Below are 27,514 nucleotides of genomic sequence, written 5' to 3'. Positions count from 1 at the left end.
GTTAAGAGTCACATCTCTTCTTATTCACTTCCTTCTTCCATGTTTGCCTCTGACTCCCAACATACAGACCTTGGAAGTATACTTACGATGGAATGTGGTGCTCTGGCTGAAAAAAATGATACCCCCCTCCACTCTAAGGGGGAACAACTACCTAGTGATGCAGCAATAAAACTGCCGGCACGTTTGCAAAGCTAAGCAGGGTCCGGTAGGGTTTCAAATTGGAGGGGGAACCACGCATTGAGATTCCTGCATTGCAGGGGATTGGACTGGATTACCCTTGGGATCATGCCCAACTCTACAACTCCTCTTGGGCAGCCCTCAGCCCCTCAGAAACATTATAGAGGGGCAGAGAGGTGCAGAAGGGAGAGAAGCCTGCCTTGGCATACCTCCAGGTGTGACCGAGGCTTTACACTAGATTTGTACCGTTCTGCGGCAAGCAAATTGCAAGACCATTGAAGGGCAGGGAGCTGCACGTTCCTTGACTAAGTGGAGATACCATCATCAGCAGTGGTTTCAGCCTCCATCAAACATACCAACCCACGTACTTCCTTGAAGTTAAGCAGATGGCTGCCCCTTTCCTGAGAGGTTTCAAGAACTGAGAGCAAAGGGTTCCAACGAAAAGGAGAATTAGGTAGAGGTGCATGGGAAACAGAATTTTCTCTGAGCCTCTGCCTGATAAACAGTGGACAGGCAAGGGGTTCCCTTTAGTTCATTGCTCCCTCGTTTAAATTTCTATCCTGCCTTCCTTCCATTCATCCTGGAACCCAACGCAGAAACCTCCTGCATTCTAGGGGGTTGGACTAGATGATCATTTGATTCTGTGGTTCCCAGGACTCCCAGTGCTGGCACTGACCAGATCTAAGCTTACTTAGCTTCAGTAAAGTGGCGGCCTCATGATCCCCCTTGCTCCACCCACCCACAGCAAAACATTTCATGTGGGGAGGAATCCTCTATCCACCACTCCCCCACCATGGCCTAATACAGTGGTACCTCGGAAGTCAAACGGAATCCGTTCCAGAAGTCCATTCGACTTCCAAAACATTCGGAAACAAGGCACAGCTTCCAATTGGCTGCAGGAAGCTCCTGCAGCCAATCGGAAGCCGCCGAGGACGTTCAGGTTCCAAAGAACGTTTGCAAACTGGAACAATCACTTCCGGGTTTGTGGCGTTCAGGAGCCAAAATGTTTGAGTCGCAAGGCGTTCGTCAACCAGGGCACGACTGTAAATCAAAACGAGCAGCAAAGTGTCAAATATGCAGAATAACTGTAACTTGAATTTACAGGAACGAGTCTTCAAAAGTATAAAGCTCTGCAATCTTGTCTATCCACAGTGCTATTTTAACTAGAAAAAGAGGTGCCGGAACTCATCATGAAGACCTCCCTTATTCTCTTGTAATGTCACCCACAAAATACATCACTCAAGAATGTTATAAAACAAAGTTTATTTTGAAATACTTTTATCATAATGAATTGCATCTCTTTGGTAAAAATAAACTCCATAAACATTTCAATTAATAGAGGTTAGCATACAAAAACTAAAATATCTGTAAAATTGTCTTTAAACCAGGCAAGCTACTCAACTGGGCTCAAGGTATAAAGGGGTTAGAACGGTGTTTTTATCTACTGGCAGAGTTTTATTCTAAGTAAATTCTAAGAAAACAGGCAAACGGGGATCATTAGAAAGAACTCCAGTTACTTTGATCCGAAAGCATTCGTACAATTTCCACCTCTTCAATAAATAATAGTTACAATGAATTGGCAATTGTAAATGGTTTCATATATCACTGTAAGATGGCAACATAATACTTTTTAAATTATGCACTTTAAGTCTGGGGGAAAATGTACATTTCTAAAAACAGACCTTTTATTGGCACTGGCAGTTAAGCTGTGGAGAATGCGATTTCCCCCCCAATAAATGGCAGGTACAATATTTTAAAAAATACTCTACTCTTCTTTTTCAATAAATATTTTGACTACACCATTATTAACATGGCGGGGCATCCTTTGCTTTAACCAAAGCGCTTGATTTAGCCAAACAAAGAAGCTGCAAAAACCATACAAGTTCAAAAAGTTGGGCTTTTTCCCCTCTAGAAAGGATTGCCTGCAATTCTCCTGGAAGCTATAATTTAAGCACTGGAATATGAAAGAGCTAAAGATTTGCACAGCACAGCCGGCAGTTGTTATCTCAAGTAGGGGCGACCCTCTTCCAGAAACCTCTCCAGGGCAATCTTTAGCGCTTGAGGAAGCTACGTTTAACATCTCCCCCCTGCTGCTGCTGATTTCAACTCATTTACAAAGTTTAAAAAGCATGAAGGAAAGAGCAAAAAAAAACCCAACCCGAAATCCTCAAAACCTCACGAACATCAGAACTATACTTGAACACTTGGCACGGAATTGCTATGGCCAATGGCATTGCCTGTGTCCTCAGTTTCTCTCCCTACAATGCATAGGGCAGCTCCTCCTCACCCCCAAATCATTATGCCACTCAAATTTCCTGACCAGTGGCAACAAGGCAGTGGAGTTCAACAGAAGGGTGGGTGGTCCCACACATTGCACAGGAGAAACTGAAATTGGGAGGCTCCTTTCAACCTAACACACCATCAACGTATCTTCATGAATACTGCCACCGTCACTGTCAACGCTTTCGCGTCTCCAACGGGTAGCAGCTCTTTTCTCCAAAGAAATCCTGCAATTGCTGAACCACGAGATCTACCTGATCCTACCCTTATAGTGGCAACAACAACAACCAAAAGGTTTTGTTCATCCTTTTGACTTGATAGGACTAGATTAGCCTGTCTTAAGAACTGAGCAACAACAACAATAAAAAATAATCAAGTGTAATTAAAAGTTTAGCTACATGGACAGAAAATAGTATATGGCACAGTCATCCAGGAATTGCACTGCAGAACGTAAGGGGTGGGGGGCGGCACGATTTATTAATGACCTCTGCACAAACTTCCTGCAGGCAGACGGCTCACATGTCAAGGATAAAGGTTCTAGCCAAGGCTTCTCACAGACGAGCTGGTTTTCTATGTGCCAGATTCATACACACGCACACATCTGCACTCTAAAGCGGTATAGTCTAAGGAGGACTGTTCCACGTTACTTCTTCTGAAGTCACCAATTAATTCTCATTCAAAACACTTATATTAAAAGGGCATGTCGTGTTGGCAAAACGAAGGCTTGTAAATCCAGGTGCAACCTGGGACTCAGCTATTCTTGGAAGAGAAAAAGTAGGTGCAGAGGCACTCTGCCGTTGGCAGTATGCAAACCGGCGCCTTTTAATAGGCAAGAAAGGCCAAAATAATGAAGAGGAAGGAGAAGCACCACTGAACAATTAAAAAGGCATTAACATCCTTTCAAGGTGCACTTAGAGAACAACTGCCCTTCCTTTCATGCCCTGGCTAGCAAAGTCAGCAGCACTTGCAAATGCACAGGTATGCAACCTGCCACTATGAGTGAGGGACCTGCGTTAATACTTCTCTACCAACGTTTGCTTCTGCCTTGTAGCCATCCTAACCTGTGTTGTTGGGAACAGCAGAGGGTCAAACTCCCAGACCTGCAGGACAGGAGCAAATTTTCAAGGAAGAGAAGTATGTACAGAAACGCCAGACATCATTGAGTATTTCCCCGCTACGCCAGAGCTAACCGGATGCAAAGAAATCAAGGACATCGCCACAGAAAAGTGAGATGGGGAAGGGCTGAGATAGAGAAATCCTGGAAACTTTTCTCCGTTTGCTGGAACAGAAGTCTGCGTGGAGTCTTGCCATAGGAAGACACACAGGTTGAAAGCCCACGAAGGAAAAGAACATAATCCAAACTACGGTAGCAGACCGACAGGATTCACGGACCCTCCAATGCTGAAAAATTGGGGAGCAAATACTTGCTCACACCACATGTTTGCCCCAGGATGGCAGAGCTGTTGTGTACAAGCTGCTGTGGGAATCAGAGGGTTGCATTCTGACCACCCTGGGAATGCAAGTATGGCAATTCCCTTCCCTGAACTTTTCCCACAATGCATTAGGGAAAGGGATAAACTCTTCATCTGTTACCAGGCAGTCTCCAAATTGTTCTAATAAGTATGTAAAACTCCAGGCAGAGCCTTTCAAAATTCAGGAGTTGTGTGTCTCTCTGTGTGTGATTATTTTTTTCAACTCCGCCCACCAAATGAAAAAGGATTTGTGCGCATAGCATTATCAGAAAGAGGGTTGTACGAAACCTCTCTCTAAGGTGCTGACTTTCTACATGCAGGGAGCGGTGATGGTTTTAACATGAACAAAACAAAAAAAAAAAACCACTACGTCCCATCTGCAGGTTGGATGACACTGGTTGAAGTGATGGAATGCAGAATTCCATCCTTCCAGGGGCAGCATTCAGGTGGACCATGGCTTACCGTGAGTGAGCAGAGTGCTGGGACAGACCCAGTTCCTTGCTGCTACATTCTTCCACTAGGCTCAGGCAACCCTGGGCCTTGGCATCCCATGGCGTCTGCACCAGCGCCCATGGTTCCATACTCCCAAACAAAACGCTATCAGGAAGACAAGTGCAGACCTTGGCTTCAAGCAATGGTTTGTTTGGAGAGAAATAAACCCGAAGCACCAGTTCAGACACCACACAGTAAGCAAGACGCCGGAACAAAATTGGGGAGCCTGCACTAGTCCACTGCTTGACTGCGGTAAAACATGAGTTTATGGCATACAGGGTCACCCAAGTGCATCCCATCAGATCCTAAGCACCAGAAGACGACATCATTTCACTGCCACTAGTTTCAGCCCTTTAATTTGAACTCACAGCAGAGGTTTTGTTCCTCCTACTTTTGTTCCCATGCCACGGGAACATGTTCCCGTGTTATTGCTCCACCTTTGTCCATGGAAAATCAAGAAAACCTAATTAATGAAACGGCGAACAAGTACAGCACATTTCCCGGCACAAAAGTGACACTCGATACTTCACTAATAAAGAGGGAGGACGCAGGGGGACAATTCTGCACACACCAATTTCTGGCAGGCAGGGAGGCAGGGGTTAAGGGAAGAAGCGCAAGGTGGCAGACAGAACAGGTCAGGTGTAAGACAACAAGACTGCTCCAACAAGTTCTAGGGGGAAAGGAGCCTCATTTGGAAATCTGGTCAATTTTAGCCGGAACTGAGTTTAGTTCTTGCCGGCTTTCAAAAGATACACAAGAATGAAAGAAACACGTCCTTTTTATTATTTTAAAAATAAATAAAATCCAGCCCTATCGTTATCTGTATTAGTACAAAAACAAATTCCACACCACGTAAGTTATTGAACACTTATTTTGGACAAATGTTAATGGGAGGGACACCTCTTTTCAGCACATACGACATACAGGAATTTAAAGATGTGCATTTGCACTTAATTTACAAGCTTGTCCATTTGCAATGAGTTCACATTCAACCCCCATGCGGCAGGTGCTCAAGACCACTTAGTAGGACATCTTTTTTCACTTAAGGAGGTGGGCTCACAAGTCACACCTGCGGCAAAAGCCATAACATGGGAAGGGTGTCCATCTAGAGCCATTCGCAACTTCAGACATAAGCATCTATTGGCCCCTTTCTTTCTCTGCATTTCTGCCAAATCCACAGCTTTGGTAGTTTCTATCGAGTGAAAAATATTTTGCAAATTAATCCCACCTAATGGGACACAAACTGATCACTAAGCTGCTACAATAGTAGTTTTGTGGGTATTGTTCAACTGCTCCCAATTGTTTTAGTTTCCATTCTGTTAAAATCTCCAACAGCCATTATTCAAAACGACCTGTGGGCGCCCTTAAAGCATGGCAGCCAGAGTCTTCAAGCAGCCTTGGCTCAACGTATCTGCTAGAAGACCTCCCTCCATATAAACCACCCCAAGACCAGCAGGCAGGATTCCACTCTGGGTGTTGTTTTATGGAGGTGAGATCTAGCAAAACTTAGAGCAGAGCCTTTTCAGTCGTGGCACCACAACCTTAAGAACAGTTTGCACAAAGAGGTCCACTGAACACCCTCTTTGTACAGCAAATAAGAACTTTTAAATTTAAAGGATTTTAACCCATGGGCTGTGCGCAGTCAATGTGGTACCGTCTAAATGTCTGGCCAATAGCCAGGGATGATGTGAGCTGTGGTTTTAAACACCTAGAGATCACCATGTTGACTACCCCACCAGAGGCTTACCAAGCCAAGCTTCTGTTTTCTTTTGTTCTAGTGGACTTCTTAAAGATGTCCTTTGAGAGTATTCAATTTCTTTTTAAAACCTATAAACTTTTTTAGAAATAAACCACAAAGCATCATGTCTGACTTGCAGGTAGACCCACTTGTAAACCCTTCCCATGTTTGACTTGTTGCCGTGAAGTTCTGGGAAGCAAAACAGTGACACAGGAAACGGCTCTAGAGGGGCTTTTCAGCAAGAAGATTGTTTTGGCCAATCCATCAGAGCCTCTGGGGAGAAGAGAAGCAGCAGGCAACATACACGATGGGCACCATTGGCATTTATAGACTTTTACATCAGAGAAAGTGGTGTACAAACAGGTGAGAGCGTGCAAACACCCATGCATTAGAGACTTTTTTTGTCTAGAAACTAGCAACATGATTACAGAGCAAGAGCCATTTACAGTTTACTACCATCTGAACGAAAGATTTCCTCTGAAATTCCGGGAGGGGGTGGAATGCTACATAAATCCTTGCAAACGTAAGGCCTACACTGGGAGAATCTCTTGACCAGATTATGCAGTGGAGAGTAGTTGGGATCCAGCAAACCACGTCAAGGTCCAGAGCTGGGAGAAAGCCTGGTTTGGATTCACTGGATCCCAGCCCAAGGCATTGAAAGTCCACAGCGAGGGTAGCCAATGGGATGCTTTCTGGATCTTGCTGAGCTCCAGTTCCCATCAGTCACACCCAATATGGCCAATGGTCAGGAGCAATGGAACTGGTAGCCCAAGACATAGGGAAGGCGTGAGGGATACTGGGGTGTGTGTGTGTCTGAAGAATGGTTTCAAGAATTATTAAGCTGGCAGAGTTTATACTGGGTGTATAAGGCGGTTTGCGTTCATGAAGAGGCAGTGAAATCAGAACTTTTGAGCACCTCTGGCTTAGTCACCAAGGAGCCAGAGAAGCTCTGCGCCATTAATAGAAGTTTAGCTTCCTGCCTTCGTTCTCTGCCAACCTGGAAGCATTTTGCTAATGGGGAGGCGAGGTTTGCTTAACCAGCCGCTTGTGACTGCTCAACACTTGGAAACACGGGAAACAAATTAAAAAATGGCACTTCAAGCTGACCTTCCATGCCAGGCAGAATGAGCTACGCTAATGCTTTGATCGTTGCAAAGGAACGCTCAAGGGGTTCTCGGAACCACAGGGCCAATTTGCGGAAATGTTTCCTGCACAAGCATCCACCGAAAGGAACAGGAGTGGGGTAAGAGCTTGGCTGTGCCTCCCTGGAGAGACTCAGATGGGACTGACATGGGAGATCTTTCCAGTGGCACCGTGACAATCCACTTCCCAGGCTACCATTTCACTCCAGTCAGGGCCATTTCCCATCAGGACATGGGTGCAGAATCCACCCCACCCCCCTCGGTGATACATGTGGGTCCTTCCCTCCATCTCCAAAACTCATCATTACAAGTGCCAGGAACAGCAAAAGGTCTAGACTGGACTACACACCTGGATGGCAGACTGGCTGCACCATTCAGGCAACGATGCCTCCAGCTGCCTAACAGCGGCCAAACAACACAGCAGTCACCACAGAAGACCCAGGAGGACACAAACATCCAGTGTTATGGTTCGTGGGAATGGTAAAATACACAAAGGTTTCCCGTGGAAGTGCATGCACAAGGCATACGTCATCGCACAGAAAGGGCTGTGTCGGAAGATGGAAGGTCTCTGGATCATCACCTGGAGTTAGCCCGCACTCAGGGCTTCACAGGCGCATCTTTACCATTCCCACGTTACATTTTAAGCACGCGCTAGAATACTGTGTTGGCGGAAGAGCAAGCACAGAGCTCTTGGGCTTCCTTGACACTTGGCAAGGGAGGGGATATTATTGCTGCGATAACGGATAAAAAGAAAGGTGCCGTTCTGGCTGCACGAACCATGGCAAAATTCCCGCTGATTTTAACAGGAGTCAGGATTTCGCTCCAACGGTCACTGCTCCCCAAGGAAGATGGGACGGACGGCTAACCATCAACCGCAGGCGTTTCCTAAGCTCCTCTCGGAGTCTTAAGGAGGGAGCGTGACCCTGCGCGCACACACGTTTAGAAAATGGTGCCCTTTAAGGCTGAGTATTATATACTGTCTTCTTGAGGGGTGCTAGGTTAATACAGTGCAAAACTGAAGCACACAGTAGAAGAGAAGGAAAAAAGGCCGGTTTTCCAAGTGGAGTAAGAATGCATTCAAGAACCTAGTCCTCATTGAGGCTGCCAGCTCTGTTTGTACGGTTCTGCTTCTGACTGCAGGTGGGGGCTCACACAGTGTAAAGCTGCACCGCGATTTGAATGATTTTTACATTTAAAAGAACTCGATGTCGGGAAGAAAGCCAGGCTAGAGTCCTTCCCCTGGACACCTAGTTTTCTATTTGAGGTTTTCTGCTTCACGCAGAACAGTAACCAATTGTGTGTGCCCTCACCTGTAGCCTAAAATGGTACAGTCCAGAACAAGCTTTTCTCCTCAGTGAGAAGTAGGCCAGTATCAACCACCGTAACCTTAAAAAGAAAAGAAAGAAACCCATTTCATTATGCTTCACCTGAACATGTAACTACACGTTCTTTGTGCAACAGCCATTTATAATTTTTGCAGTCAACATTTTTCACTCAATCTGGATATCGAGACCAAAAGAACATTGGGTTTGCTAATAAAGTGTGCGCTGAAGATCTAAAATATAATAACAATAAGAAAGAAAGAAAGGAAGGAAGGAAGGAAGGAAGGAAGGAAGGAAGGAAGGAAAGGAACCAGCTCCTTACTTTGTGCTGTTCCAAGGAAGGTGAGGATAAGAGTGGAGATAAACCCTTCAAGAGTCTCAAAAACATCCACGTTTACATGTTGCATTCCCAACACCCTCCCTGTGTTATTGCAGACATCAGTCAATCGGTAACTGGCCCACGATGGCAGTTGTCTAGCATTCAGGTCATTCCAGACCCTCGGCTTGCACATGAGACAATTACGCAACAACGGAAGCCAAGCTGAAAGCTGGTAGACCTTATCCTGCGTTTCAAATATTTAAATCAGAACACATGAAGGTGTCAGAACCAGCTCAGGGATAGTCAACTCCATGCCCTTCCATTCTTGCTGGACTCCCAAGTCCCATCAGCCCCAACCAGCATGGACTTTGATCAAGAAGGGTGGAAGATGTAGTCCAAAACTGGAAGAGCACCATGTTGACTACCCCTGGTCTAGAACCGAGAGAGGTAGGAGCCCGTGGGCACAGAGAGAGGGGGCAGGATTGCACCTGCTTATTCTCCTGCTCCCAATGCACCTCCCTCCACTTTCAGTCCCACCTGGGATTTGTGAATTGCATGTCAATCTGGAACAGGAGACAGTCCATGTAGCCTTTTCCCACTTGATCTCCACCGACTGATCTTTGAGGGCCAAAAATTATGCAGGCTGAGAACTACATGTGTAGAGTTCAATGCATCCACTCCACCCTCTCCCCTAAAAATTAGAGAAAGACCGGCTACACATTGGACTTTATGCGCCATAACATACAAACACCAGGTCTCGCTGCGGAACAGGTGCGCCAGGAAGCAAGGCACAATTCTACACTCCCATTGGAGGAAATGGGGCATGTGTGGCCCTCTAGATGCTGTTGGACTACAACTCCCATCAACCCCTGCCAGCACAGCCAATGGGGAGGGCAGAAGAGAGCTGCAGTCTAGCTCCCAACATTTGGTTGGCTGCCCTGTTCTCTGCGCAGAGCCCTATGAACTCAGACAGGTCAAATGAAGCCCCCAGGTTCCAAATCCAAAGAGACGTACAAGGTATGAGATGACAGAGATAATGGCACCCACTCCTCCAATAAACTCAAATATTCAACTTTGCTAAAATTATCAGGGGGAAGGAACTGCTGTGTTGGCTGGTTGGTTTTGCCCCCGCCCCACCTGTTTTGCACAATTGTAATCCGCTCTTCAATGCTCCAAAACCACCGCTTTTGCAATTAGAAAAAAAGAAACAAATTGCAAAACTAGAATCTGTGAAAATAAAAATACATGAACAAAAAGTCCTTTTATGGCTTTGATCTCCCTTGTGAAGGGTAAAAAGTAGAGGAGTATTGCCACGCTAAAAAATAAAATATGCATTTATCTCTATTGATAGACGTATCTTCTCCCCCCCCCCCGCCCCCGTCCCCAAACACACTTCTCAGGCTGTGACGTCATTCCTTCTCCTTCGTTTCTGGCTATGGGTCTTTGCAGTACTTATGAGGGAGCCTAGACAGGGGCTAATCCCGGCTAGATGAAGCAGAGACCCGGCCGCCTCTTTCAGTTCCTCGTCGATTTCGAGGCAGAGCTCCTCCAGGGCTTTCTTGCGAGGCTGGGCCTTGTCCGAGGCGGCGAGGCACGGCTGCGAGGTGTAGCCGCTATCAGCCAGGGGGTCGTCGTCGTCGTCCTCTTCGCGGTCGTCTCCGTCCGTGTCCACCTCGCTGTGGAACCCTTCGCTGCCCTCGCTCCCCACCCGGCTGGCCTCGGAGACAAACTCGTAGACCTCGTCGACGGACGACAGGGAAGACACACTCGAGGGCGACACGCAGCGCTGCGAAGCCACGCTGCTGGCGCTGTAGTTGTGGTCCTCGTTGGGGTCAATGTTGGGGACGGGGAAATCGCTCCCCCCGGGACTTGCCTTGCCGTGGCTTTGGAACGTGCTGACGTAATTCCTTTTCTTGGACAGCTTGAGAGGCTGCGGCTTCTTACCTGAGGAAAATAAAGAGTCTTGTCAGAAGCGGGAGGGATCAGTGCCTCGCCTCCCCACCCCACCCTGATGCCCTCCAGATGTTTTGGGCGGGCTTTTCGGCAGCTGGCTATGTTTAGCCTGGAAAAGAGGAGACAACGAAAGCCACCTTCAAATATCTTAAGGGCTGTCCCATGGAAGAGGGAGCAAGCTTGTTTTCTCCTGCTCTGGGAGGGTAGAATTCGAACCAACAGCTTCAAGCTACAAGAAAGGAGATTCCGACTAAATATCAGGAAAAACTGTCTAACAGTAAGAGCTGTTCAGCAACGGAACGGACTCCCACGAGAGGTGGGGGACTTTCCTTCCTTGGAGGATTTTAAATAGAGATTGGATGACCATCTGTCATGGATGCTTGAGTTGAGATTTCTGCATTGCAGGGGGTTGGACTAGATGACCCTTGAGACCCTTCCAACTCTACAATTCTATGATTCTATGAAAGGGATCAGGTTTCCAATACCTGCGTTCGGCAAGCGCCATCTTTTAGACCTGAGGTTCCCAAAGATTTCCAGGCAACTTAACTCCATTAACACATCCCTATTGCCCCATACCCTACAAAAAGCTTTATTCAGAATAGCAGTTTCCACGACCCACGAAGGAAAATAATAGCACGATAAAATTCAAAACAGTAACCATTAATGCCACATTTATCCAAAATCCAGTTAAAACTATCTGCAGTGGTTTAATTGTTTTTAAAAATGGGTGAATTTGATCCAGTGATACCAGCTTTCCAAAGTCTGATAGTTTACACCTCCCGTGCCCCCGTCGCCTCCTCTGTGACCCCTTAGCACCACCACCCCGGCAATCCCGCCACCCCTGGGGGGGGGAGGGCCACTCACTTTGGGAAACGCTGATTTAGACCCCTGCTGAAAACTTTTCTGTTTTGGCGGGCCTGTCCAGACACATGATTTTGTTACTATCTGTTTTTTTAGATGCCACAAACCTCCTTTAAATATGTCTTCACTTTATTTCTAATTGTGTTTTTATTACAGATGTGTTTGGTGCCCTGGGCTGCTTTCGAAGGAAGGACACACTGTAAGTTTAGAAAACAGATATAGAAAGGTAAAGGAACCCTGGCAGTTAAGTCCAGTCGCAGATGACTCTGGGGTTGCAGCACTCATCTACCTTTACTGGCCAAGGGAGCCGATGTTTGTCCGCAGACAGTTTTTCCAGGTCATGTGGCCAGCATGACTAAGCCGCTTCTGGCAAAACCAGAGCAGTGCACGGAAACGCTGTTTACCTTCCCACCGGAGCGGTACCTATTTATCGACTTGCACTTTGATGTGCTTTAGAACTGCTAGGTTGGCAGGAGCTGGGACCGAGCAACGGGAGCTCACCCTGTCGTGGGGATTCGAACCGCCGACCTTCTGATCGGCAAGCCCAGAGGCTCAGTGGTTTAGACCACAGTGCTACCCCCGTCCCATAACAAACTGATATAATAAATAAATTTAGTTACTTTTGTAACTTTTATTGTCATTATCTAATTTCTAATACCTTTTTATTGCTCTGTGTGTGTGTGTGTGTGTGTGTGCGCGCACGCACGTATGTGTGTGTGTGTGCGTGTATTGTTTTCTCTTCTGTTTTGTTGTTGCTGTCGTGATGTATCAATAAAATCATTAAAAATAATAAATACTGGTGAACTTGGAACAGTCTAAGGCAAGAGTGGGGGGTGGCTTATTGATTTGTGGTTATGTATTTTTATGTCACGAACCTCTCCGATATCTACAGATGAAGGGAGGTAAGCAAATTTAATAAATAGATTAATAATAGTCACCACGGTGCCCTTCAGAATTTATTGGACCCTGTTGTTGAGAAATCCCATGCATTGTGTAAGGCATTCCCAACATTTGATTCGGAACGTACATTTATGTGGGAAGTTTTCTGTGTGGTCCGGCGACAGTTGGTTTAACTGTGGCGGAACAGGGCCTTAACTGACAGCTGTGAGGAAGGGTTGGCGTTCGAATTCTCGGAATGCAAATGAAGGATAGAAGGCGTGCGTCTTTTGATTGGTGGGTGCAGGTTTAGAATTTTCAGTTACACCAGATGATTGGCCGGGGTTGGGCCAGAGGAGTGTATATATAGCCCAGCGCTGGTCAGCAGAGAGCTAGAAGAAGAAAGAAGCTGAAGGAGGAGGAAGACCTGAGAGGCAGGAGGAGAGGCACAGTGACCAAAGACTTGCTGGGCCTACTTGAACTAGCCAACCTAGGCTGAAAAGGCGGGGGGGGGGGGGAAAGGCCTGTCTGCAGCTCCAAGAGGAGAAGTAAGGAACATCTTTGAATGGTGACAGGTAGGAGTATTATTACAGGGAATATTTCCAGGGCATTGCTGCAGGACAAAAGCTCAGCAAAGGGTTGGAAAAGAGGCTTCTAGCAGAATCCCCAGTTATAGTGTAGATGAGGCTGAATGGGGGGGGGGTGTTGGAGGGAATAAAAGTGTAATTTGGGTAAAGGCTTTGAATAGAGTAACCAACTGCTTCGTTAAAACTGTCTTAGTTTAACATTAATGGTTTAATATGAGCTGTCAGTATTTAAAATTACAGTTACAAATAAATAAGCCATATACGCATTCCAAGATGCGGTACCGTTTCAAAGTAACGATATTTAGCTTGTGCTGTAATCCTAAAGACATTTACCTGCAAGTAAGTCCAGCTGGACACAACAGGACTTTCTACCAAGTAAACAGGGTGTACATTATTTCGTTTCATGTCACAAATCAATATTCTAAAGGAGGGCTTTTTAAAACAAACAAGAAATAAATGGCCTCAAGTGTTTTCTGTGAAACCATCAGCCGCTCTAACTAAAATTTTGCATTTGAAAAGGGATTTAATACAGCAGCAGCACTGAAAAACAGAAAGGCAGCAAAAACTTATTTTTACTTACAATCTAAAATGCCTTCTTCAATGGAAGTATTCAAGAGCATCATGGCAGTAGCAGCATCAATATCAGAGTCTGGAAAAGGAAAAGGAAATTGCCTCCCATTAGGTTTCATCTAGAGGAGTGAAACATGACCATGCTTTTAAAAACACATTTCGTTTTTAGGACAGGGGTCAGCAAACTTTTTCAGCAGGGGGGCGGTCCACTGTGCCTCAGACCTTGGGGGGGCGAACTATATTTTTTTTGGGGGGGGGAATGAACGAATTCCTATGCCCCACAAATAACTCAGAGATGCATTTTAAATAAAAGCATACATTCTACTCATGTAAAAATACACTGATTCCCGGACCGTCCGCTGGCCAGATTTAGAAGGCGATTTGGCCAGATCCGGCCCCCAGGCCTTAGTCTGCCTACCCATGGCTTGGGATAAGAAGTGAGGTAAGTGTCTTGACCAAGGATACCTAGCAAGCTTCAGAGTCAAGCAATTGCCAAGCCCTGCCTGCCCACCCAGTGCAGCATCTTGTCCTCGTATTGGCCAACCACATGCCCATGGGAAGCCTCCAACTCCTGCTTGTGATTCCCAGCATACTGCCTCTGACAGGGGAGGCAGTGAAACATAGCCATACCGGCCGGCTATGTCTTCTCCTGCTCTGGAGGGCAGGACTCGAACTAGTGGCTTCAAGTTGCAGGAAAGGAGATTCTGACTAAACATCAGGAAGAGCTTTCTGACAGTAAGAGCTGTTTGACAGTGGAACGGACTCTCTTGGGAGGTGGTGGACTCTCCTTCCTTGGAGGTTTTTAATCAGAGGTTGGGTGGCCATCTGTCACAGATGCTTCAGCTGACATTCCTGCATTACAGGGGGTTGGACTAGATGACCCTTGGAGTCCCTTCCAACTCTACAATTCTATGATTCTATTCTTCCCCTATACAATGGTACCTCGGGTTAAGTACTTAATTCATTCCGGAGGTCCGTTCTTAACCTGAAACTGTTCTTAACCTGAAGCACCACTTTAGCTAATGGGGCCTCCTGCTGCTGCCGCGCCGCTGGAGCACGATTTCTGTTCTTACCCTGAAGCAAAGTTCTTAACCAGAAGCACTATTTCTGGGTTAGCGGAGTCTGTAACCTGAAGCGTATGTAACCCGAGGTACCACTGTATAGGGAAGCTTTTTAATGTTTAATTTTTCTCTTTTTTATAGATATGGGAAGCCACCCAGAGTGCCTGGGGCAACCCAGTCAGATGCGCAGGGTAAAATAATAATAATAATAATAATAATAATAATAATAATAATTATTATTATTATTATTATTATTATTATTATCAGATTTATCCTCCATGCATTTGTGTAATCCTCATTTAAAGCTATCACTGCATCCTGTAGCACCAAATTCTCTCCTTTAACTACACACTGCAAGAAAAACTACTTTCTTTTGTCTGTTCTGAATCTTCCAATCTTCCAACATTCAACGTCTTTGGATCCCCATGTGTTCTAGTGTTATGAGAAAAACTTTTTTCTCCAGAGCATGAATCATTTTATATACCAGCACCATGTCCCTTCTTAACACATCTCTAAGCTAAGGGTCTAAAAGTTGTGGCCTTCCCTGATAGGGCAGTTGCTCGATCCCCTTGGATCATTTTCGGTGCCTTTTCCTGAAACTTCTCAAGCTCTGCAATGTCCTTTTTGAGGTGAGGCGACCAGAACTGCACACATTATTCCAAATGTGGTTGCACCATAGATTTCTTTGATGCTACTGTGGTATCAGCACTTTAATTTTCAGTCCTATTCCTAAAGATCCCTAGTGTGGAATTTGCCTTTTCCACAGCTGACACACACTGGATCCCCCCACATTCATGCTGATAGGCGCCAACCACCCTGGTCCTCTAGATCACATTGTTGCAACAACCCATTTAAAAATGGGTGGACAGAGATCTTGTTCAGCGCCCCAATCTCCTCCAAGTGCTTAATCAATTACAAAGTTGGAAGGAATAGCCAGACAATCACTGAAGCAAAACAAGGTTCTGGGGCTGGCAGGGAGGGGTGAGAATTGAGAAGGCGAAAAGGGAAGACAAGTTGGGATGCTGAAAAACATCTAAATGATAAATGGAAAAAAAAATTTAAGATTTAGAGGAGTCCTGATTGCAAATGCAGCTGTTAAAAAAGAAGATGGAATCGAGACTAAAGTTCAGATGAAATTGGTGCTTTAAGGCCCCATCGGCACTATGTATTCAAAACAGTATCGAACCACTCTAAACAGTCATGGCTTCCCCCAAAGAATTCCAGGTACTCTACTTTGTTGTGGGGATTGGGAGTTGTTAGGAGATCCTTATTCTCCTCACAGATCTACATTTCCCAGAGTTCCCAGGGAAGAGGAATTGATTGTTAAACCACTCTGAGAATTGTAGCTCTGCGATAGGAATGGGGCTCTCACAGGAATAGACATCCTCCACAAACTACACTTCCCAGGATGCTTTGGGGGAAGAGATGACTGTTGAAAGTTGTAAAGAGCCGCTTTAAAATGGATAGTGCAGATGAGGAGGCCTTAGACTGGTCCGAGAAACTAGAATGGAAAATGTCAAGAGAGAAGACCTTTAACAGAACTTCTGGAAACAACCAAGCCGAGTTCAGATGCTGCAACTAAACCACGTCTACAGGTTTAAACCATGGTTTGGGATGCAAACTGATACATTTGTGGTGGCCACAGGTTGTGTGATTTGTGATCCAGTACGAATGTTGTGGCCAAATTATAGTTTGGCCATTGTGAACAGCCTTTGGGGTTGTGCGTTCCTGCCTCTCCCCATGTGCTCAAATCCCCAAGCCAGGAAGGAATCTGTTGTTCATGATGACCAAACCATAATTTGGCCACAACATCTATACTAGGCCAGACTGAGTCTATAAAGCCACCCAAAGGAGAGCTAAAAGATGGACAATGGATAGCACAACTTACCTTTGATAGATCGACCCTGATTCTGTTTCAAAACTGAGGTTAAGTAGTGAGGAGAAGGTGAACCACTGGAAGAGAGGAGAAAGAAGGTTTAGAGACTGTGCTGAACCAAGAAGGAATTCACTTAGTCTAGCCATATTTGCACCTTCAAGGATTTCAAAATGGCAGGATCTCTCCTGTACCAGAAGTGATGTCAACAAGGACTGCTGGCCTGGTGTGAGTCTTAAACCTGGTGTATTACAGAGCTGACCTAATCTGTGATGTGGGTTTTCTGGAGAAGATTTGAGTCGGAAGGTTTCCCTATGCAAATCCCTAGGGCGCCTTGCCGCTGAACATTTTCTGATGTCCCGGAAAGTGATCTAACAGGTTTCTTTTGCGGGCATTTAGTTAACAAAGTCAAAAACTGCTAAGCTTGCCTATTATATTATATCCGCAACTGGCATTTTTGCTACTGAACTCAAGAAAACAGAAATAAAAGGACTGCATCTAAACCCACTGCCACATTTGACAGCTTGCCACAGAATGAGAGCCTATTCAGGCTTACTTTTCAAAGATGTGAAACTAATGAGTTGTGGAAGGGAGCTTATATCTAAACACTGACAGTGTGAACAAGACAGAGGTGTCTGAAAACACACCTCTATCATAATTGCTTGCTCATCAGGAGATTGACTGCAAATCCCTTTGAGAAGACACTTGATTAAAAACCCTGGCTGGCCGCTGTGGAATGTGTGAAACAGTCCCCATTTGGCCTGTCAGACCATTTCCCCCAAACCACACCCAGCTGTAGCACACCTGATGCCCTATATGTGTGGGGCAGGCAAAGGCACAGTTGGTGCAGAAAACAGGATCAAACCTTCTCCCCATCAACTAGTGCACAGGGACTTCAATCCCACTTGGTGGGACCTGTTCAGCACCTGATATCATGATGATATCAGATGATTGACAAGTGAGTTGTCCTGCCCACCTGTCAGAGTTAGCTGGTGGGGTGCTGGGATATAAAGATCTAGCCCACCAGATCAAAACATTTCTGCACCTGTAGGGGACAGAGTTCAGTGATGGGCAATACTCTGGCTGCAGAATGCCTTGGGTTCCAACCCTGGTGATGTGAAAAAACTTCTGCCTAAGATCATGAAGTGCCACTTCCAGTGAGATAATACTGGGCTACTTGGGCAAATAGTTTGAACTGGTCTAAGGCAACTTACTACGTTTCTGGATTCCACCTTCAGGTTTCCATACTCCTGAGGACTAGAACCTCTAGAAGCTCTGTTTGTGCTTTTTATCCTGATCCTGCGTCCTCTTGCCCTGCCATTTCTTTCTCAGAAACACAGTTTCCCTTGGCATTTCTTCCTGTCTTGTTTTAAACCCCAGTCTCTAGATCTGGCTTTACTCCAGGGCCGCAAGCACTGAGCTCCAGCACAGGCCTTGCAAATCCTGTTCTAAAGTGTGTGGGAAGTGTTCTCAAGCCAAACACCACCACATATTTTAAAAGCCGTCTTTGTAAAGAATGCTCTCTCTCTCTCTCTCTCTCTCTCTCTCTCTCTCTCTCTGTGTGTGTGTGTGTGTGTGTGTTCCTTTAAAGATGATTTTCCCTAAGTGAGTTGGAGAATAAAGTCTGAAACAAGCATCTGTTAACAGGAGCCCTCCTGGCGAGAATTTCTACTGCGCTCTAGTCTATTTTGGGAAAGGGGGACTGGAAGTCATGCGTCCTTCCTGCAGTGGTGCACATAATCTACCTCAGGGACAACACTGCAGAACTTTTAGCTGCCCTGATGATTTTAAAAGGACCTCGTCTCCTCAGCACCAGTATTTGTTAACCTAATGAAGGGCAGCCAGTTTGACACGACAGAACAGCAAATTTGCCAATTTCAGTTCCCCATGTTTCTACAGCAGTGTAGAATTTTCTTTTTAAAGTCCTTGTGAAAATTCATCCACATTTTTAGGGCAAATTTCTCCTACCACAAACATTTTCATATTTCAATTTTACCACTAACATACACATTTTGGCAAAGCAATTTTCCTTCAGGTAATGCATCTTTTGCATGTCGTTTTCATTTTAAGCCCAGCCTATGCATTTTTGTAAACACTGTTTGGCCCTGCAAAATTCAGAGAAGTGCCAATTTTGAAGGATGGCCGTGTTTCGGATTGTTGTCTTGTTTAAAAAGCTACAAGTTACATAGGTTTGCCTTCACATGCGAACTGAATCGAGTTGCTCCTCCATCCCTATCTGACATTCTGTCTGTAACAGGAAGTCTGTCTTGGGCCCTGGAATATCCAAACAAAAACTGGCAAGACATCTTCTAGTTATGACACTACCGTTCAAATTCAAAGCACAGGCTGCAGTCCTGCAACCATGTTTGAGTGGAAAGCCTGGCCACAGTCGCTCATGCATAGGTTACTTCAAGGCTGGATTAATGAAATGCGCTCCATGCGGGCCTTCCCTTGTGCCTGATCCGGAATCTGCAGTTAGCGCAGAAAGCTGCAGCACAACTGCAAAGAGGAGTGAGACCTTGTCAGCGTTTAACACCTGTGGCCCACCAACTTCAGTCTACTTGCAACCAGTCAACGGGAGGCTCTGCTCAAGCGACTGTTGTCCTCTCTGCCTTCCACTCTACCAATCCCAAAGGGTCCAGCCACCCTTGGGAGCTACCAAGCTCCGATCTCTGTGCTCCTACATATGCAATGCTTCTGGCAGAAAGAAAAACAAAAGCAAAGCACGTCAGCTGTTTTTCAGTTCATGCCAGACATGGATACAGGCTCGAATTTTGTTGTTAAGGGACTCCCAAAATTTCATTTCAGCCTTGGCGCTTTGCCAATAAGGCCTTTCCATCTTGGTCAGGTTAAAGATTTCTCCTAAAGTTGATTAGTTGTGTCGATTTTTAGAGCGTATCTAACTCTTTCGTTAATTGGGTAGAGCGTCAGTTTTGCGTAAAACACCAATTGATATTTTCTCCGTTGGATTCGTTGCTGGAATGGATTTCTCCTCACTGCACGTCACTGAGGGGCAGCCTTGGCTGAAAGGCATTCCTGTGTTTGCAATGGGCAAACTGTTTCTACCGTAGGCTGGCGGTGGTGACCTGGGCTAAGAGCCAGCTATGAGCTCCATTTTCTCCCACCACAAGTTCATTTGCTTTCTATCAGGCAGTTGGCTCAACTTCTAAACTGGAAGCATAAATACCCCCAATCTCCCCCATGCAAAAAAACAAGTTCTGCATGACCCAAATGCGACCAGAAAATTAATTTTAGCTTGCAACTACAATCTTCAAAACACTTACTTGGAAGCAAGCCTAGTTGAAATCTACATGATCTCTTTATCAGAGGCAGCCAACATGGTGGTCTTCAGGTGCTAATAGTCTCCAGCTCCCATCAATGTGCCCTATTGGTCAGGGATGATGGAAGGTGCAATTCAGCAACATCTGAAGACCACCATGTTGGCTACTCTTGATCTTTATAATTTGTTCTCAGTTCCTTAGTTTTAGGTTTTGTGGTGAGCCTTCAGAGCTGACTGGGAGGGGATGAGGTGGGGGGAGGAGAAGGAATTGCCAAAAATGGCTTCCCACCCATTCTGCTCCTGTATGCTTTCTATCAGAGAAGGGATATCAAATGCAAACTGCCCATAACATTTAATCAAGACGTTCCACTGGGATATAGATTCCAGTAAGTCTCTCTCAGCTAACACAAACATTCAGCTGTTGCCATTGTTTTTTTAAAAAGATGCTTCCTATATTCAAGCAGAATAGCAAGGATAATCGAAAGAAGGTAGTCAACATGTGAAGCTGTCTTAGACTGAGCGATGGCCAAGTCTTATTTTCTCTGTGTTCTATTTTTTCTAGTCCTAAGCTCAGTTCTTCATATGTTCAAATCAGTTTGCACTTTTTTTAAAAAGAGAAGAGTCCTCGTGAAAATTCAGCAGTGTTTCAGTGCAACGTTTCTCCTATTTTATATATATATAATTTTTGCCTGATATACACCTCTTCTTTTTTTACTATTTCCTCTAATATGTGTGCTTGGACGCTCTTCCCATCAATACGTTCATATTCCTGCTAACATGCTTTACCCCAGTACAAGCATTTTTGTACACATTACAGAGGTTGGATAGTCATCTGTCTTAGCTGAGATTCCTGCCTCGCAGGGGGCTGGACTAAATGACCCTCAGGGTCCCTTCCCACTCTACAATTCTATGGCTCTACTTGCCTGGAGAAATGCACCACAAAATTCACAGAAGTGCAAATTTTGAAGGGTGGCTGTGTTTCGCTTCATGCCTTGTTTCACAAAGGGCAGACTGTGCAAGTTCGCCGTTCAATGAGAGCTGAATCGAATTTCTCCTCTGCTCCTACTCAGAGTCATCCCACCGTTGCCTGATCTTGGCTGGCAATGGCTTTGCAGGGCTACAATGTTTGGAGAAGGGTGTGGGAGTCTGGAGATGAACCTAGGACCTTCTCCACACTAAGCTATGGCTGATTCTTTCTTCTAGACTTACCAAAACCAAAACTAATGTTCTATTTTTTTTTCAAAAAAAATGTATCACCACCTGAGGACAACACTGATCTAGACGGAAATCCGCATTCCACCAACCACCCGTCCCAGATTGCCCTGTGTTTAGAGCAACAAGAGTCCTACCTCAGTGGTGATGCTGGTGGGGTATAAAAAAAGGCAGAGGGAAAAGGCTGCTTCTTCAGGGCTTGTATTAGGTTCGGTTTATATTCTGGGTCCACACACCACAAAGAACCTTTTCCATTCACCTAGGAAACAACAAAAGCACCCGTGCTTATTACAAATGACTTCTCCCATTTTGTGCGCGCCCGTGTAAGCCGCTTCAGAGGACAGGACCACCACTTCCACAACCGACTCATTCCAGGATACCTCCTGTGGGGAAACAGTCCTAAGGCAGCAGCATATCCAGTTTGCAAACGTGTGATGATGAACTGCCACTTTTGGTACTTGAGAGACTCTGGGCCGTAGATGAAATATGCTCACGGCAGGCTGGAGGCTGCTGAGACAGACTTGCACCCCAAGCCTGACAAATTGCACTTCAAAGTCTGTGCACCATTCCGTACATCAAGCTTCCTCAACTAAGGGGGCCTCCCAATGTTCAGGACCACAACTCCCATCAGCCCCAGCTAGGAGGCAGTGTAAGAAACTCAGGTATCTCAGGTCATCAACAAATGGCACCTTGAACGTGGGTTACGGTTGCCACAATGGAATGTCTAGGCATCTTTTTTCCTGTGGAATTTGCAATTATATATATATATACCATATATACTCGTGTGTAAGCCGACTTTCCCAGCACATTTTTTATGCTGAAAAAGCCCCCCTCGGCTTATACCCGAGTGAGGGTCCCTTTTGGGCTGTTCCTTCCTCCTCTACTGCCTTTGCCGCAAATTTCGGGCTGCTTGTTCTTCCTCCATCACTGCCGCTACCAGCCTCTGCCTCTCAGCAGCACCCTAGGTAGGCAGGGGGCTGGGAGGGGCTGGGGGGGAGACAGAAGCCCCCTCTGCCGCACTCCAGCCCACCAGGAGGTTTGTGGTATGGTGAACCGGCTTATACTTGAGTCAATAAGTTTTCCCAGTTTTTTGTGGTAAAATTAGGTGCCTCAGCTTATATTTGGGTTGGCTTATACTGGAGTATATACGGGTATATCATTTCTATGCCGCTTTATATTTTAAAGAAAAAAATCTCAAAGCAGTTTACAACACATTAAAACATCAAATAACACAATCCAGAATAAAACAAATACAAGCTTCAAGGAAAACATTTCAGATCCTTCTCTAGGTGACGTTTTGCTTTCCCCATATTTACTTACCTACTTAATTTACAGAGCTGCCCCATAGCTGAAGGACTCTAGGAAGCCAGTGTGGTGTAGCGGTTGGAATGTCGGACTAGGACAGGCATAGGCAAACTCCGGCCCTCCAGATGTTTGGGACTGCAATTCCCATCATCCCTAGCTGACAGGACCAGTGGCCAGGGATGATGGGAATTGGCGTCCCAAACATCTGGAGGGCCGGAGTTTGCCTATGCCTGGACTAGGACCTGGGAGATCAGGGTTCAAATCCCCACTCAGTCATGAAGCTCATTAGGTAACCTTGGGCCAGTCGCAGCCTCTTAACCTGCCTCACAGGGTTGTTGTAGAGATTAACTGAGGGGTGTGTGTGAATCGTACTCCTTGGAAAAAAGGTGGACTGTAAATGCAACTGATCGCCGAAGAATTGATGCTTTTGAATTCTGGTGCTGGAGGAGACTCTTGAGAGTCCCATGGACTGCAAGAAGATCAAACCTATCCATTCTTGAGGAAATCAGCCCTGACTGCTGACTGGAAGGACAGATCCTGAAGCTGAGGCTCCAATACTTTGGCCACCTCATGAGAAGACTCCCTGGAAAAGACCCTGATGTTGGGAAAGATGGAGGGCACAAGGAGAAGGGGACAACAGAGGACGAGATGGTTGGACAGTGTTGTCGAAGCTACCAGCATGAGTTTGACCAAACTGCCGGAGGCAGTGGAAGACAGGAGTGCCTGGCGTGCTCTGGTCCATGGGGTCACGAAGAGTCGGACATGACTAAACGACTAAATAACAACAATAAATTTAATAAGCTCTTCTTCTTACCTGCTCCAGCCAGATGGAGATGCCAGTCACCAACCTGGCATTCAGAGATCTCAACATGGTAGCAACTGGACCTGCACCAGTAGCAAAATGCGCCTGGTCACGTGTCTAATTTCTAACATTGCTAGGGGGTCATAGTCCAGCAATGTATGGAGGGTACCAGGTTGAGCAAGGCTGCCATTTATTCACACACCAAGATTCTACCAAATCTACTGCAACATCACAGCCATCCTATGCACTTAATGGGCAAATGTGCAGGTTAACCTTTTAAAACATGGCGGCCACTCACTTCCAAGCACTTAAGATGGGTTTTTCAACAGCTTCTGCCTGGTACCCACCATACTGGAGGGGGGGGGGAATTATCAACCTTACGCAGTTCCTTGGGACGGGGACGGTCCTTCAGAAAGGCACAGGGACAGGTGTTGCCCTCCAGGTGTTTTTCTAGCTATGCTGGCGGAGTCTGAGGAAAGCTGCAGTCCCAACAACATCTGCACAGCACCAGATGTTGGGAAATAAGTGCTTGTTTGCAAACTCCATCCCCAGCCCCCTACCGCAAACACTTTCCCATCAGATCCAGGAAGCAAGTTGAAAAAGCGGGAGGAGAAGGGTCAAGCTGCCAGCTGAGAGAACATCTCTCTCGACAGATCGACAGAAAACCTTGTATGTTTCATGACATCCCAAACATCCTACTCAACACCTGCCACAGTGTCAAGGCATGAAACCATCAGCAATCCTGATTCAAACCCTAAGAAACACGGCTGTTTTGAATACAGTTCGATTTTACAGCAACAGAGGAAGCACGACGCTGCCTCACACCAACCTAGGCCGCTGGTCCCTCTACATCAGTGTGGAGAACCTAGTGTGGAGAACCTGAAGCTCACCAGATCTCTCCACCAGGCCCTCAGCACCCTCCCCAAATCACATACCTCTTCCAACCACCGCCCTCGCCAGAGCTGCTTTGCACCCTTTTCAAAAGCTTTTGACTGGCTGGAATGTGGCCTTGAACAGAGGTTGAACAGCCATCTCTCATGGATGCTCCAGCATCGCAAGGCGTTGGAGTAGATGACCCCTGGGCTCCCTTCCAATTCTGCAATTCTATGAAAGCCTCTTGCTCTCCAGGATTGAGAATAGAGAAGGTGTAGAAACTATCCTGCGTCACGATGAGAAAACGGACATCCATTGCTGCACCCGCTTTTGCACCTGGTCCTGCCCACCATGGGCACGAACTCAGCTGCCCCAGGATAAACGACAATTCTAACTTCTGTAACAGCAGGCTCTGAAAGAAATTATCTGATAGGTTTGGCATAGAATTTGCCTTCTCTTACACACACTCTCCCGCAAACCCATGTTCTTAACAGACATCCTAAACACAGAAAATAGAAAGCAGCAGGCCTGCCGAACTTTTCCATGGGTGGTCTTCAGTACACAGAGAAAGCCGTGCCCTGCCCTTGTTCCCAGACATCCTAAAATCAGGCAAAAATATGGCAACTCCACAGGGAGACAGTGGCCAAATGCTGGTTTTGCAGGAAGTTGTTCTGGCTGGTTTGCTGCTTATAGGTGGGGTCTGCAACGATGTGTTGCAGCATGCAGTGCTCCTGTTCAGGGTTCCAGCAGGGATACTCCATTCCATTCCACGCCCTCCACTTTCAAATCTAGCCCTTTCCCCAAGAGACATGCCTCATTCTGTGTGCACCAGAAAAATACCTGGGGTTATTCCCCCCCCCCCTATGTAAAACAGTGGTAGTTATGGGTGACTTTAAAGATGATCAGACAAACACATGGAAGCTAAGGCTATCAATGGCCTTTAGCCACGATGGTTGTGTTCCTCCCACCACTGCTGGGGGATTGTGCCCCTGAACACAATTGCTAGGCATCAGAAGTTGGGAGATGGCTGTTGCCCCAGGTCTTGCTTGTGAGTTTCCCATAGGCATCTGGTTGGCCACTGTGAGAACAGGATATTGGATGAGATGGGCCTTTGGCCTGACTGAGCGGGGCTTTTCATATGATGATTCAGGAACCGAATAAATATCTGAACCAAGCTTTAATCCCCGTGATGATGTTCAAGGCTGCAAGATAGACATTTTTGGCTTGCCTGAGGCAGCCTCCTCCTTCTTTTTACACAGGGGTAGAGCAACTACTCTATTCCAAACTTAAAAATGGAAAGCGTAATGCTGGTGGTCAACAAAAGAGGTTTAAAGACTCTCTCAAGGCAAATCTTTAAAAATGTAGTATAAACACCGACAATTGGGAAACCCTGGCCTGTGAGCGCTCCAGTTGGAGAACAGCCTTTGCCAAAGGTGTCATGGGCTTTGAAGATGTTCAAACTCAGGAAGCAAGGGAGAAACGTGCTAAGAGGAAGGCACGCTTGGCAAATCCACACCATGATCAAATCTTGCCCGGAAACCTATGTCCCCACTGTGGAAGGACGTGTGGATCCAGAATTGGCCTCCACAATCACTTACGGACTCACTGTTAATGGAAGACAGTTTTACTCAGCTATGAGTGATCGAAGAAGAAGGAGAAGGAGAGGGGTTTACGTGCGTAACTCAACCATTCTGCTTCAAAGCGCCTGCTGGAAGCAAACCACCGTTGAAAAACTAAGAAGTGTTGAAAGCAGTAATGGATACAATTAATAGCGTAATTTCTTAATAGCAGGTTTGCTTGCATTTCTAATGGTATCTCATTTGGAAAGGCCGTGTGGAAAAGGGTGCTATGGGCTTCTTTCTCTCCAGGCAACGAATTAACAGAGCCTGTTTCAAAATAACAACCATTCGTTCCATTTGCATCTCGATCTTTCTTCTGGGTGCTTGAGGCAGCTCTTATTTATTTAATTAACTGCATCTGCATCCCAAATTTCTTCTCCAAGGAGCTCAAAGTGGTGTCCATGGTGCTTCCACACCTCCTTTAAACCCTGAAACAACCCTTAAAAACGGGAAAAGATGAAGTCCCAACGAAAGAAGAATGGTGAACAAAGATGATTGAATACACTGAGATGGCTAGACTTAACTGTGATAAATGAAGAACAGAATGAAGAAAAATTTCTTGAAGAATGGAAATATTTTCAAAAAATATCATGGTTATGCAGGATTTAAAGTATAGCAGCTGATAGTGGTAGTTTAATAATTTATGATTAACATATGTAATGGCTAAAATATAAGTAATACAGCAGCTTTCTAAGGTACGAAAAGAACACAACGGAAGGGTGGGTGGGAAGTCAACTAATATGAGATACATGTTCTGATGGTTGTTTAAAAGAATTTATAAAGTTTGAAAAGCTAATTTTAAAATGTTGTTTTTAAAAAAATAATCCCTGCAACAACCCCATGTGCTCAGTTAGGCTGGGAGGCAGTGACTGGGGCCTAGGGCCATCTAGTGAGCTCCATGGATTTGAACCCTGGTCTACAAGGTCCTAGTCTGACCCTGTAACCACTACCCAACACTGGCCAGCATCCGTACTGTGCAATGGGAGTTTCAGCACCTGGTGAGCACCAGGTTGCCTACCTTGGGATCAGTGGCAGATAATATGGCTTGTTTGTGGAAGATCCCAGGTTCAGACCCTGGGGTATCGGGCTGGCTATAAAAGGCTACCACCTAAGACCCCATCCTACTTGGTATGGAAGGCAACTTCATCTCCTGAAAGTATTATAGCTTTATCCGATCGTCCTGGCCGGTCATTTGAGTTCATCATCACCAGAGGTGAAGCTGAAATGACTCCCCTGAATGTACTTCTTAGAACTCAGCTATTTGTTGCTGGACCGCAGCTCCCACAATTGCTAACTATTGGCCATGCTGATGGGGGCTTATGGGAGTTGGAATCCAACAACCTCTGGAGGGCCGTAGGCTCCCTACCCCTGCTAGGGGGTCTCACAGGTCAGCTCATTGCCTAGGGTATCAGAAATAAGCCAGTCTACTTTCAGTGGCCATTATTTCTAAATACACTTGGAAATAGAAGCCTTTGTCTTGAAGGTAACCCCTGTGTGTTACAAGGGAAGCTGACATTGCAGAAGCTGCGATCCCAACCCCAAAATGTGATGCTTTGTCCAAGCAGAAATTTTTGTAGCGGTGATGAGAATATAAACAGGGAGAGAAAACCTTCACGTTGACAAGATGAACTCCAAGGACCCTTCAGCTTCTAAAAAGTCTATGATTTTGAACAAGGCAGGCAGGCTGCACACATCAGCTA

General features: G+C 45.9%; 1 protein-coding gene and 1 long non-coding RNA gene across 2 annotated transcripts in view; one reads left to right on the top strand and one right to left on the bottom strand.

Moving 5' to 3' along the window:
* Positions 1-1,423: 1,423 nt before the first annotated feature.
* The window catches only part of FOXN2 (forkhead box N2), a 51,765-nt gene continuing 25,674 nt past the window's right edge, over positions 1,424-27,514 (bottom strand). Inside the window, exons 3-6 of the mRNA XM_083494644.1 lie at positions 21,353-21,474; positions 16,739-16,803; positions 13,800-13,868; positions 1,424-10,886 (exon numbers count right to left, since the gene is read on the bottom strand). Of these exons, the coding sequence (XP_083350770.1) occupies positions 10,339-10,886; positions 13,800-13,868; positions 16,739-16,803; positions 21,353-21,474 (804 nt within the window). The 3' untranslated portion in view covers positions 1,424-10,338. The remainder of the gene's footprint in view (positions 10,887-13,799; positions 13,869-16,738; positions 16,804-21,352; positions 21,475-27,514) is intronic.
* On the top strand, positions 12,784-26,346 carry LOC310702959. Its single transcript, XR_014523837.1, has 2 exons — positions 12,784-13,207; positions 21,479-26,346. It is a non-coding gene; the product is annotated as an uncharacterized lncRNA (long non-coding RNA).

Source organism: Podarcis liolepis (genome assembly GCF_965112155.1).
Source record: "Podarcis liolepis genome assembly, chromosome: 3".
Taxonomy (NCBI): Eukaryota; Metazoa; Chordata; class Lepidosauria; order Squamata; family Lacertidae; genus Podarcis; species Podarcis liolepis.
This window is presented reverse-complemented; position numbering and strand designations above follow the sequence as displayed.